The following is a 12,447-nucleotide window of genomic DNA, read 5'->3' on the forward strand; positions in this document are numbered from 1 at the left end:
AAGTGCCAATACTTTATTTTGACATGGGCTTACAATTTTATGCTTAGCTAAACGTGGTCAGTGTAAGTTCTAAACGTTAAAAAAGAAACGATAGAAACCTATTTCAATGATATGAAGTGAGATTTATCACAAATATCACCATAAGATACATCTACAAAACGGATGTGAATAACTTCAATATGATTGATGCCACAGGGTAGCTAATGACGATGTACAGTGTGTAAACATATACACTGTCCTATACACAGTACAGTCGCACTCAGGTTGTTATGGAGCTCGGACCATGTAAACAAACCAAACAGCCCCACCAGTAACAACGTCCGGATTCACGCGCCATCGCAGGATTTGACATCATACCAGACACATCAACTGACGAGGATCGCAACCCTTAATTGTTGAAATTAATTGCCCAAAGCTTGCATAACTTGGTCGAGTCTTGATCAAATACCTTACTAGACAGCATGTCACCCCCGCGCCGTAGGTCGGCCCGGTTGGCGTCCTCTACCAAGGTAAGCCTTGCGATAGCATCACCTGTTTTTCATCTTGGGGATGAACTATCTGACTGATATATTTTGCAGACTAAACCAGTAGCACCTACCTTGGAGGTCGTCACTGAAGATGCCGAATCACCTCAACGACTTCCAGAGCCCAGGTCTGCGAAGAAGAGCAGAAGCAAAACAAAGAACAATGTTGTTCCATCTTCGCCGGCCCCTGCGCCTTCAACACCAGCTTCATCAGCCATGAAGCCTCCCCATGACGAAATGCACCCAAGCAAAGCCCACCAGACCATGGGCGAGCCCTCCTCTGCCATGAGACTGGGATTCACAGATATCAAGAACAGCAACGAACCCGACACGCCATCAAAGATAGGGGTACCTGCATCCGATTTCACGTTCCGAGTCGCGCACGACACCACCGATACTAGCCTTAGCAGTGATGCGCAGCGAATGATGGTGGAACTTCGACAGCAGGCTGCCAAGATCAAAGTCGATCTCCTCGCTCAGCGCGACGCGGATGCTTCTGAGGTGGAAAGCCGCAAGATTGCCAAGCCTACAGGCAAGACAAGTCGCTACAGCGCGGCGCACATTGCCGAATTTAAGAAGATGGATTCTATTGAGAACCACCCTTCTGCTTGGAGAGCTCAGAACGGACGATTCCAGCCTGTTGTCCAGTCTCTTAAGCGAAAACCCTCCAAGGCTAACCTGGAAACAACACCGACTTCATCTCCTAGCAAGTCTGGTCTGAAGCAATCTCCCTCAAAGGAGCCTGAAGTTCCTACTCCTTCGACGCCTCGCGTTACACAAAGCCTCAAGCGCAAGTCTTCTCGAGCCAATCTTGAAGAGTATCAACAATCACCTTCTCCAAAGAAGGCTACCATGCCTCCTTCTGGTATTCCCATGGCTCTCCCTCCATCCGCCAAGAAGCCGCTGCTGGCCCCTAACGCACAGGAGCGCGAACGCGTTACTTCGAAGAGATTTAAGCAGCGAGAGGACGACGACGCGTCAACAAATCGACCTGTCTCACGTGATGACTCCTCGATTCCTCGACCAAAGTCCAGCGGCAATGGTTCAACCAAGCTGCCTGCCTCGAAACCCAGCTTCTCACGACTCATGAGTCCCACAAAGGCTTCCCTCGCGCACTCGGGCAAACCAACCATTTCTCTGATCAAATCCCCTTCCAAGGTTGACCTGAAGAGCGGCCTGTCGAAATCCACCAGCACTCCAGGTCTGCTTGCCCCCAGCGAAGCAGCCACCCCTAGAGCTCGTGTTCTTAGCTCAGGACGTCTTGATAGAGTCAAGTCAATTTTGCGAGGACACCGAACACCTTCTGGCAATGTCCAAACTGCTATTCCGCAGCCCAAGATTTCTCAGACACCTGCTCCACCCAGGGCTGAAAAAGACAAAGCTCTACCTCCTGTTCCGTTGACTACTCCTCGACGAAAGGTGACAAAGCATGTTGCTTTCACTCCGGAGGCCACTCGTATCACTTTTCAGCAGAACTCACCTTCTCCTTTGAAGTCTTGCCTCAAGGCTCAACCAACACGAAGCTTGGAGGACGAACCGTTCCAGGGTATTGACGAAGCACTTGCAAAGGCAGATTCAGGAGACGTTGCATATCCCGATCTGAGTGGCTTTAGACCTCTTCCGGAACTCCCTGTTGTAAAGGAAAAGGATGTTCTACCTGTGGCGCCTGCGTCTATCCCTGGTAAATTCACATTCCGTAGTGATCACACCATTGAGTTTGGAGATGCTCCCGTCTTGGGTTTTGGAGCTTCCCCCGGCCAGTCTAGCGTTCGTCAAGTACGACAGTCAATCAAGCCCGATGCAAAGATGCCTGGTAGCTTCCCTGGCCCTACATCTCCTGTCGGTCCCAATAAGGAGAACAAGTTGCCTGATTCTGAAAAGGTTATCTTTGGAGCACCTCACGGCATGTCTAACAAGAAGCGACACAGGACTAGCTGGGACGAGGAGGAAGCCGAGGAGAAGCTAGCCGAGCGTTCTAACAAGAAGCGCAAGGCTGAGCATGTTCCTGAAGGCGAGGCCCTGCTTGCTCCCCGACTTACCGGTGGCACTCCCAGCGCAAAGAAGGCGAGGACTGGTGCGATTACGCGTACCCCTGCTACCGCTAGTCCTGTCAAGAAGCGTTCAGTTCTCAGTATGAGCCGACTGAACATGCTTGCTCGACCCAAGAACCGGGCATAAATTCCCGGAATGATTGAAAGGTGTACTACGAGAGCTTGAGCTTTAATTCCCTGGCTCTACTCTCTTTACATATTGAATGCATAATACGACCTTTGCGTGTCTGTCGCATTCTGGAGATTGGTCTGCCTACTGGTTCTGACTATTAACATATTGGTCACCCAAATCTGCTGGCAACTTTCCCAGAGCTAGACACAAGAAGAGAATGACGAAATACGGTTTGATTAAGCTGGAGTCTCGAGATTGTTTTTTACCTGGCTTTTTTCTTTTATTGGCTTGCAAAGTATCTGGCATGCTGTTGTCACAGGAGGCAACGCATTTGGGTCAAGTCACGGTTGGGGGGTTTAAGGGGTGGCGTCAAGGCAAAACATATCATGTTATGAGAATCAAAATTCAGATGAGGACAGTTCATCTTGCATTTGTAATTGTTTGTATGGTTTATAAATATAGACACATTTTCATGTCTAGACTTGTCGTATTCCGTTTGATGAAAATGTGATTGATTATGTGCTATCTTGACCAAAGACTGCCCTTTCCGCCTCCAGACATCAGTTGTACTTGCCATATTTCTATAACAACAACCCCTCGCTTGTTAATAACTACTAAGGTACTCCCTCTTACCTTGTCTGTATTGCGTCTCCAATTGTTTGTGTTCCCCTGGAATAATAGCAACGCTGAAGCTGGTATTGATCAGACTGTTTGTTACTACGCTCCTTTGTATCCTTAACATGATACTTGAACAAAATCCCTTTTCTTTATGTCTAAAACATGTCAATTCCTAACCATGCAAACATTTTCACCTGTACGTTCTGCTTCCATGTTTCCCATGGCCCTCCCCAAATTATCGGACGCTCTGCACGACTCGCATGTACACCCTGCCACGCCGCGCTTCTTAAACTCGCCATTTGCTGGGTCTGCGGCGAACTTGTCTTTCGTGGCGACGAGTGCGTTAGCTTTGGTTGGTGTTTCTGGCATCGGGCGTGCTACGGATGCTTGCTGTACGGAAGCAGAGCTATCTACCAGGGTGTGCGGATACAGGATCTCTTTCGGGACGAGGAAGAAATCGAAAGAGATGGATGTGGAGGGAAAGAAGTGGACAAAGTGCCGCTCTGTGCGGCTTACGTGGTCGAAGTCGAAGTCGATGGGGTGACAGAGGAGAGCACCGTTGTCAACAGAGGTCTGAGGCGGGTTGAGAAAGTGGATGGTGGATTGACAAGGAAGAGATGGGAGGCCAACAACAATGAGAGGAACTCCAAGGTAAGGATGGATTGCTATTGTGCTCAGTGTACTAACATGTGCAGTCTGTTTCCTCGTGGCAACCGCCTATCTACCGTACTGGAGACGGGGTAACAGGAGATGAAGGCATATCCAGCAACTTCTCGAGCAATTCCAGAGACACTTCAAAGTCAGTCATTTGGGTCGACATCTTTGATCCTATTAACGGACCTTCCTTCAAACCGAGCCCTTTGAAGCCAATACCTCTATTCATGCAACGACCCGCAAGTCCCATTCGTGAACCGCACCGCAGAGTAACCGCTATCGACACACATCTTCAAGCACCCCCATACCTGAGAAAGCCTCGTTCAGCTCCTGGATCAGCCTATCCCAGATCTCTTGAAGAAAGTACAATATCAGATCATCAAAGCATGCGCCAACGGTCACCATCTCCATCTGTACTTGATGCTTCTCGATCCCCAATGCCACGTCGTGAATATGGGGATAGACCGTCGTCTCCTGAAGTTCTGAAGAACTGCACAAAAGATGATGAGCTTTCTGAAGTACGGCATAGACAAGCTGTCAGCTGGGTTAGAGAGGAGCCTTTGAAACGACCTTCATCTCGACTTGCCCCTTCCCGTCACTCAGATCTCAATCGTTCGGAAGCCACCACTTCAGCGTATCGAACACCCCCTGAGTATCCTGATCAGGTACTACGGACGCCTTACCCACTTCCTTTGTCTACCGCCAGAACAGCCAGGCCTTTGCCCTCGCAACTCACATCACATTCGCAACGGAGTGCGAATACTGCACCACAATCGTCAGAGTATCTGGACCGTTACCAGCCTATGATGGCAAGACCAGCACAGAATCCTGAGGTACGAAGATTGAGGAGAGTGGCAGCGAGCTTGAGTGAGGAAGGTCTTGCAAGGACAAGGTCTGAACAATCTGAGGGTAACAATGATTGGGGCACGGTTGGGTCTGAGCTGAGACGATTCTTTACGGGACGGTAGATAGGTGTTACATGGTATTCTATCAATGCGGATTCTTTCCTATGCACACATGCTACCTATGTCTGTTAAACGGGAGAAGCGGTGCTGTTGATGGCTTCGGATTTAGGTTTATTGTTGAAGGGCCTATACGATCGATCGTATAAAGTAGTTTGGGTAAGCCAATGAGAAGGTCGAAACCATCATCATGATCATCAGGACAGCGTTTGAGGGGTACGTAGCTATGAGAGCATGCACATCGGTTCGCGTACCGGAAGCGGACGGCCGAGGCACGGGGTCAAGCGAGGTCTGATCATTCCAGAGACCTGAGCAACATGAGAGGTTATTTAGAGTCATGGAATGTAATTGAGCTTTGTATTTAGACGTTGTTTTGACCATTAAACCTCCATGAAAACGTGTACATGATTGTTTAATTGATATAAGTATATTGATCCAGGTTATTGAGGGTACAAACAACCGGGGCAGTTTGGTGACGTTGGAGGGCACTTGGGGATTTCCACCAGCCAAACAAGCCCTAGGCGACCTAGCTAAGCTCTGGCGGGGTAGGATTAAATGGATGGCAGGTAGAGACGGGATACGGTGAAGCATTGAACTCTCGTGAAAAAAGGAACGTTTGTTGTATCCTGATTTTGAGTTTGAGACGATACTTGACTGATAAATTCAATGGCTGGGAACTCTTGTCTATTACCATCTGATGCAGCTTTTGAGCTGTTTTGTCATTCCGTCAGAGCTCTCTCTCGACGTAACCGCGGGGTCATTCTATTCTGTCTGTGCTACTAGTTTAGGTCTAGTTTCTCTCCTCTTCTTCTTCTTGGCTGGGATCCTCAATTTCCATGCCCTAACTAAAAACTCACAAAAAACAATTTTTCAGGTAAATAAATGTACATGACTTGTACTGCATAAGATGTGGTTTTAAGCGAGGACCAGGGATCCAATTCTAGTGTTTTTTTTATTTTGGCTGCGTCAGAGTTTCCTCTATTGTTCCCACACGCAGTTCACTAATACCAGTTGGTGGGCAGTATGGGTAACAGTGAGAGGATCAAGCAATAGAGTCTGGTGAAAGGATACGACATATCAACAGTAATAGTAATAAAATACATATCAAAAGTAGAATAATAAACAACAAACAGGTTATGCATTATTTAGTCTTATACTGCATCATGTATACCTGAATAGTTGATCCAATTAGTTGGCAGCCTCTGATTACTTATTAATGGGTGGGCAAAAGTTAGGTCTCAAGTCACACCAAATCAAAAAAACTCGCTGTACCTCCTCCACTCTGGGACCTAACCTAACGTAACAATTTACCTTTCCAATCTGCTCTGCTCTGCCCTCCCTCTCCCCCCTCCTACCAGGCCAGTTTAGAAAAACCACCCAAAGCTCTCCCTCTTACAAGGTCATGCGACCGTAGACCACTCTTCGTCGCCCTCAATTTATATTAACGCCCCGGACGGAAGGCGATTAGCCCAAGGCGACGACCAAAGATGTCGGTTGTCACAAAGGTACGGAAAACACTTTATCAAACTGTCTCGAGCTTCACTTGGCTTGTCTCCTTGCCTATACATCGATTGCCTCTGCCTTGCACTGTACCAGAGAGTCGAGTCGAGTTGAGTCGAGTCCCAGCGGATTGGATGCGCAGAGTTGAGGACGGGAATGGGAATTTTGCTTCACAACGCCATTAATCAGAGCCGACTCTATTGAGACACTCGCTCTTGACGGCTTCAGCGATCGCATTATCCTTCTAACCTCCATACGCTTCTTCTCTCTGCCGTCACTTTATTCTGCTCGGCCTCTACCCTCTCGTCCGCGATCACAAGCCCAGCCCAGCCCCTCACATCAATCCTGTTACTCGTCATCAGGTTGTTTGCCCTAACCTACCACGGCATGCTCTGACAAGCAGACACAACGCTACAACCGTCAACTGCGTATACAGAAATGCTAACTTTCTCGCCAGAACCCTTTTGCCTACCTCGGTACGATTCCTCAAATCCCCGCTTTCCCCACGAGAAAAAGCACAGAAAAAATCAATCTAGCTTGATCGACTTTCCGAATGCTGCCCAACTCAAAACTCAATCTACGATTACTCGTGCTGACTTAGCGATTACCGTACAGGCAACGACAGTGACGGCGAGGAGAAGCCCGTCGTTCCTGTCAAGACCGTTGACAAGAACAATGCTCGCACTACTAAGCGCAATGTCGAGCCCCAAGCTCCTGTAAAGGCTGCTGGTGCTGGAGGAAACCGCCGTGGCCCCGGTGGTAACGAGGGTGGTGAGTTTTAGATCCTGGACCCCCGTTCAACATCCAGTACTGACTCTTGAGTAGCTTTCCAGGACCGTGGTGCTGGTAGCCGACGCAACCAAAACCGATCCACTGAGGAGACTCCCCGTGATGCTGCCCGAGGCGGTGCTGGTGCCCGTGTCCGTGGTGGACGTGGTGCTAGACGCGCCCACGACCGCGATGACCGACACACCTCCAAGTTCGGTGGCCATGGGTATGCTTCACCACCAACCTGATCATGTGTTTCCATGTGCTGACTGAAATCTAGTGGCTCCGAGAAGCAGGCCAACCAGTCCTGGGGTGCTACCGAAGGCCAGGCTGAGCTTAAGGACGAGCAGGCCGGCGAGGCTATCGCTAAGGACGAGCAGAAGGACGCCGCTGCTGAGGAGGCTGCTGCCGCTGAGGCCGCCGCCGAGGAGGAGGCCGAGAAGCAGGTCTCCTACGAAGAATATCTCGCCCAGCAGGCTGAGAAGAAGGCCGCTCTCGAGTCTGGCCTCAAGGTCCGTGAGGCCAACGAGGGTAGCAAGCTCGACAAGAAGTGGGCCGACGCCAAGCCCCTCGAGAACGAGGAGGAGGAGTACTTTGCCCCCACCGGAGGCAAGGCCCAGCGCCAGCGAGAGCGCAAGGTCAAGCAGACTGTTGACTTCGACCCCCGTTTCGTCGAGCCCGAGCGCACCCGAGGTGGTGCTCGCGGAGGCCGTGGCGGCCGTGGTGGCCGAGGCGGAGAGCGTGGTGGTGACCGTGGCCGTGGAGGTAACCGCGGCGGTCGTGGCGGCGCTCCTCAGGGAGCTGCTAAGGGCAACGCTGCTATCAACACCAACGACCAGTCTGCTTTCCCCAGCCTCGGCGGCAACTAAATTGCCCAACGCCTGCCCGCCTCTCACCAGAGCGCGCCCATAAATCCCCTTGCCTGCTACACCATGCATTCGCGGGGTCAACGTTGAATGTCCACACGCCTCCCCTTTTTCCTTTTTTTACTCGTCACGATATAAGAAGGGGGGAAGATGCCATATTCGTTGTTTTCGACAGGTTGAAATGAAAAAAATTAGTTGACTATTGGTTTTCCCCCTGTGTCGGATATATCAATCGTGTGTCCAGCTCAGGGAAAGTGCTGCATGATATAGGGAGGATTTGAGCTCTGTTCTCACTAGTTCGGCTGCACTCAGAAGTATTTCTGTCCTCTAGGTCTTCTCAAAGGTTTCCGTACAAAATTCAATTGAAATGCTCTTTTAAATCTGTTGCCCTGTGCTGTGATTTTAAGTAAAGATGAACATCAATAGTAGGGATCAGCCCTTTCCCGTTTGCACCCTATTTAATCTCTTCAACACTGGATGTATACCATTCTACAATCCGTCACTACTGTGGCAACATATATAAGCATGTGTTGCTGCTGTTGATATGTTAGTGTTAATGACCCATCTCGCTCGCCGCCCCTTGCAAATGTCACTCACCCGTCTAATGTTAATAGATTCCAGGAGCATGCATTGACTTGTACTATCCTTTGTTCTAGCTTTTCATGGGCCTTTATTGAATTGGGAATGCCAAAAAGTGTCTGGTAAATGTGATATGTGACATACCCAGTCCCTCTTGGATTCTGTAACTAGGTCATTCTGGATCGTATGAACTTTCTAGATCAATGGAGAACATACCAATAGATTCCGTGAGCTCAATATAGTAATATGAAGCTCAAAATACTCTGTGTTGTGTCTGTACGTGTAGTTGAAGGACAACCCCTGAAATCTCCCTTTCAACAATGGCCTCCTTTCAAAGAACTACAGAAAGACATGGCTTTGTCATGACCACAATGCTCTTCAAATGCTTTCAGAGGGCGCTTAGGAAAGTTGCTGTTGTCCCGGGTTTGTGTATGGGGTCCGTGGTTGTGGATTACAGGGCGATATCCTGCACCGAGTATGTCAAGCGGCCTGGATTACACGATACTCTCGCTCAAGACCACATAAGCTTAATGTTAGCGTCGAGACAGTGAAATTCAGCTTCCAGGCATATAAATAAGATCGAATGAGATATCTTGGTGATCCCTGATGTCCGGGTCTGCTGACGAGACCTCCGGCTCAGTAACCCCTTTTCTCAACCATATCTTTCCAATAACTTGTTTCTGCCATAGCAGTGCCAAGGGGTGAATAAAGAACCAGCAGTTAACATCTGAACAACACTACTAAACATGAATGTACACGAGGAAGCGAGTTCTGGAAGTATATATAGCTGTCCAGCTTACCCCTTTTCCCTCCTTCATCATCCAACACTCTTCGCTCTAAGCAAAGAACCGCATTGCAACAATTCAGAAAAGCTCAATCACCACAAGAAATCACATTTCTAAAGCAAATCTGCTGCAATTAGCACCCTACCTACCTACCTTCCAACCTTCTACCCACCCTACTCAGTCACAATGGGACAATTCCACCGACAGCAGTCCGTCTGTCATTTCGACAACGGTCGCGAGTTCCAGAATGTCATCGCAAGAAACGTGAAGGACCACTTCAAAAACTACATCAAGGACCGGGTTCAGCAAGCAAAGGACGCCTTCAAGGATGCCAAGCGTCTTCTCCCTCGAGAGAAGAAGAAGGAGAGGGACAAGAGGGACAAGAACGTCTCTGAGTTTGTTGGCAACACGGACAATCGTGATGACCATCATGACTCTGATGACTACGCTTGGGGTCATTAGGTCTCTGGACTGAATGCCTGTTGAGGTGAGTAAACGTTTTGGACAACTCCGCTGAACTGAGTACCGTAGACCATACAGCTTAGATTACCAATGGAAACGTTGAACACCTCATATTTATTTTTTCTACGCATGGTAAGTTATGTAATTGTACTGACTGGGAAGATGTGTTAGAAGTTCATGATATCCAAGGTGAACTACTTTCCAAAGGACACGAAGTCTACAAGAACTAACACTGTGATTTTGGGGAAATTACTCACTAGTTCCTATGTAAGCTATATTATACAGGATCAACGGCTTTAGTCTACTGTACGTACATGACACGCCCGATATTTCGTTCTTTTCTAATGATTGAAATCTCAACTCATCATAACCTATCAGACTAGAAAGAACGAATCGCTTTTTATTACTTCATGCAGTCACAATAGTACATAACTAAACTAAAAAAACATCTCACGCCTGATGCGAGAACGTGCGCGAGGCATCCATTCCAAGAGAAAAGGCAAGCAACACGGCATTGAAAATAGCCATCATGTAGAACGGGGCACCGTTGGACAGAGTATCGAACAGATATCCTCCCAACTTTGTGAGCAACAAGATGGCAAATCCACCGTATAGCGAATAAACACCAGCGATGGAGCCCTTGAGACGAATACGAGAAACTGATTCTTGATCTGTTGTGATGCTGATGAGAGGCCGGCTCTCGTCATTGGCAGATTCGTAGTCCTCGGGCTGCAGGAGGCTTTCAGGGCGCGTAGTGCGAGGTAGCTCGACTGCGAGAACACCGCGACCGAGAGATCCAAGACTGCAAACAATGGCGCCGATCTGACTGATGCCTAGGAGCGAAACGACCAAGAAGATTATGGGGCTGCCACCCCGACCGTCGATGTCCTTGATCTCAGGGCTGGCAAGTTGTGGCAGGACAGTGTAGCCCACGATACCAAAAACAGTTGAGACGACAATGGGGTAGTTGATGCGACCAGTTCGGCTGGCGAGATATCCGAAGATAGGCGCGCAGATAAGACCCATGAATTGCGCAACACCAGTCAAGATGGAGGAGAGGATGTAGGCGGTTTTGCACTCTTCCTTGAGTTCAGGCGATGAGTCGTGAGGTGAGCCCTTGCAGAAACCGTTGCTAATGTAATATGTGTTGACAAAGAGAGGGATAAAAAGTGAAATGGCAACACTCGAGGCTCTAGCGACAAAGCCGCCGACGTATCCGAGACCGATTCGCGAATCGACAAAGCCAAGGAAGACCGAATCCTTCATAAGATGTAGATAAGGTGCCAGTTTCTGCACCACGTTAGTAACAGCGCACATTGTGCTCAAGAATGCTCGACTTACCCGTTGGGGGCCATTTCCGTCTGATCTAGCTGATTCGTTCTCATCCTTAAGTCCAAATAGAACCCTAAAACCCTTGCCTTCCTCACCCTTGATATTTCGAAGGCCGATTGCTACAAACAAAGACACGGCCAGTGCGACAACAGCGACAACATAGAAACTATAAGACACGGCTTCAGCAGGTGTCGTATTCTCGTCCTCACCAAATTTGGCCGGGAGTGGGAGAAAAAGAGTCAATGCAACAAGAGCACCGCATCCAGTGAATAATCCGACGAAGCCTGCCAGCTTTGATGGTCGGCCAGCCGCTGAATCTGCCGAGTCTGACATGCTCCGTTCAGAAACCGACTGTGTGTATCGTTCCTGGGTGATAGTCGCCTCAGACTCGACAGAAAAGGCGATGCTGCTTCGAGCAGTGGCATTCTGGAGGGCCTTAATTCTAGCTCGCGCCTCATCCTCTTCACTGTTACTATCGTCGGTCAAAGATGGTAAAATCGCGGTTACCATGGTAGCCCTTAACAAAGTTAGCACTATTCGTCCATGACTCTTGGATGCGTCTGACTTACGCTGCGGATGCGCCGACGGCAAACAACACACGAGCCAGCAACAATTGGGGATACACATTCGTCGCCTGGACAAACAGAGCCAACGAAAGTCCGATTATCGCGTATCCAATAACAGCAACCCATCTTACACCCAGACGATCCGATACAAGACCCCATCCAGGACAAGCAACAAGTGCGACAAGCTCATCCGCAAAGCCGAGCGTTCCTACAACATCACCAACGCCTTCCTTCTGCCCAATCAAGTCGGTAATAACAAAGGAAATAGAGCTGTTAAGAAAGACAAGAAACGAGATGGAGAAGAGCGATATGCCGAGGAGGTATGTCAGTGCCTGAAGAGGCGTCGTTGACGGCGCAAATGGAAGATATCGTAACAGCATGATGGGGACGGGTTCTGATGTACTGTCTCAGTTCGGTTCGATTCGATTCGATGGAAGCAATGCAACAAGATAAAAGATGGTTTAGACGAGAGAAGAGTGCATCACATTGCAAGAGAGTCGAATGTTGACGTAGTGGTGCTAATAAGCGCGATGATTTGGATGCCAAACAATAATAGCACTAATAACCGGGGAAGCGAACTAATGTCAAGCTCCAGCTCCAGCTCCAGCTTGAAGGAAGCTCGGATGTCGGGCCTAACATTTTGAGAAATGACGGGGCCATTACATAAG

At 48.9% G+C, this 12,447-nt stretch overlaps 5 protein-coding genes across 5 annotated transcripts; 4 read left to right on the forward strand and 1 right to left on the reverse strand.

Moving 5' to 3' along the window:
• Positions 1-461: 461 nt before the first annotated feature.
• FPOAC1_010391 (uncharacterized protein) lies at positions 462-2,702 on the forward strand (the record flags this gene model as incomplete). The annotated part of the gene is made up of 2 exons (XM_044854782.1): positions 462-509; positions 579-2,702. 2 exons carry the CDS (start codon positions 462-464, stop codon positions 2,700-2,702), a joined length of 2,172 nt encoding a protein of 723 aa, XP_044702095.1.
• Positions 2,703-3,467: 765 nt separating this feature from the next.
• On the forward strand, positions 3,468-4,927 carry FPOAC1_010392 (uncharacterized protein; the record flags this gene model as incomplete). The annotated part of the gene is made up of 2 exons (XM_044854783.1): positions 3,468-3,956; positions 4,001-4,927. 2 exons carry the CDS (start codon positions 3,468-3,470, stop codon positions 4,925-4,927), a joined length of 1,416 nt encoding a protein of 471 aa, XP_044702096.1.
• Positions 4,928-6,408: 1,481 nt separating this feature from the next.
• On the forward strand, positions 6,409-8,058 carry FPOAC1_010393 (uncharacterized protein; the record flags this gene model as incomplete). The annotated part of the gene is made up of 5 exons (XM_044854784.1): positions 6,409-6,426; positions 6,879-6,897; positions 7,037-7,192; positions 7,247-7,415; positions 7,470-8,058. 5 exons carry the CDS (start codon positions 6,409-6,411, stop codon positions 8,056-8,058), a joined length of 951 nt encoding a protein of 316 aa, XP_044702097.1.
• Positions 8,059-9,605: 1,547 nt separating this feature from the next.
• On the forward strand, positions 9,606-10,111 carry FPOAC1_010394 (uncharacterized protein; the record flags this gene model as incomplete). The annotated part of the gene is made up of 2 exons (XM_044854785.1): positions 9,606-9,873; positions 10,053-10,111. 2 exons carry the CDS (start codon positions 9,606-9,608, stop codon positions 10,109-10,111), a joined length of 327 nt encoding a protein of 108 aa, XP_044702098.1.
• A 220-nt stretch (positions 10,112-10,331) lies between these two features.
• Positions 10,332-12,159, reverse strand: FPOAC1_010395 (uncharacterized protein; the record flags this gene model as incomplete). Its single annotated transcript, XM_044854786.1, has 3 exons — positions 10,332-11,171; positions 11,223-11,730; positions 11,783-12,159. 3 exons carry the CDS (start codon positions 12,157-12,159, stop codon positions 10,332-10,334), a joined length of 1,725 nt encoding a protein of 574 aa, XP_044702099.1.
• Between the last annotated feature and the right edge of the window lie 288 nt (positions 12,160-12,447).

This window comes from Fusarium poae, chromosome 4, assembly GCF_019609905.1.
Source record: "Fusarium poae strain DAOMC 252244 chromosome 4, whole genome shotgun sequence".
Taxonomy (NCBI): domain Eukaryota; kingdom Fungi; phylum Ascomycota; class Sordariomycetes; order Hypocreales; family Nectriaceae; genus Fusarium; species Fusarium poae.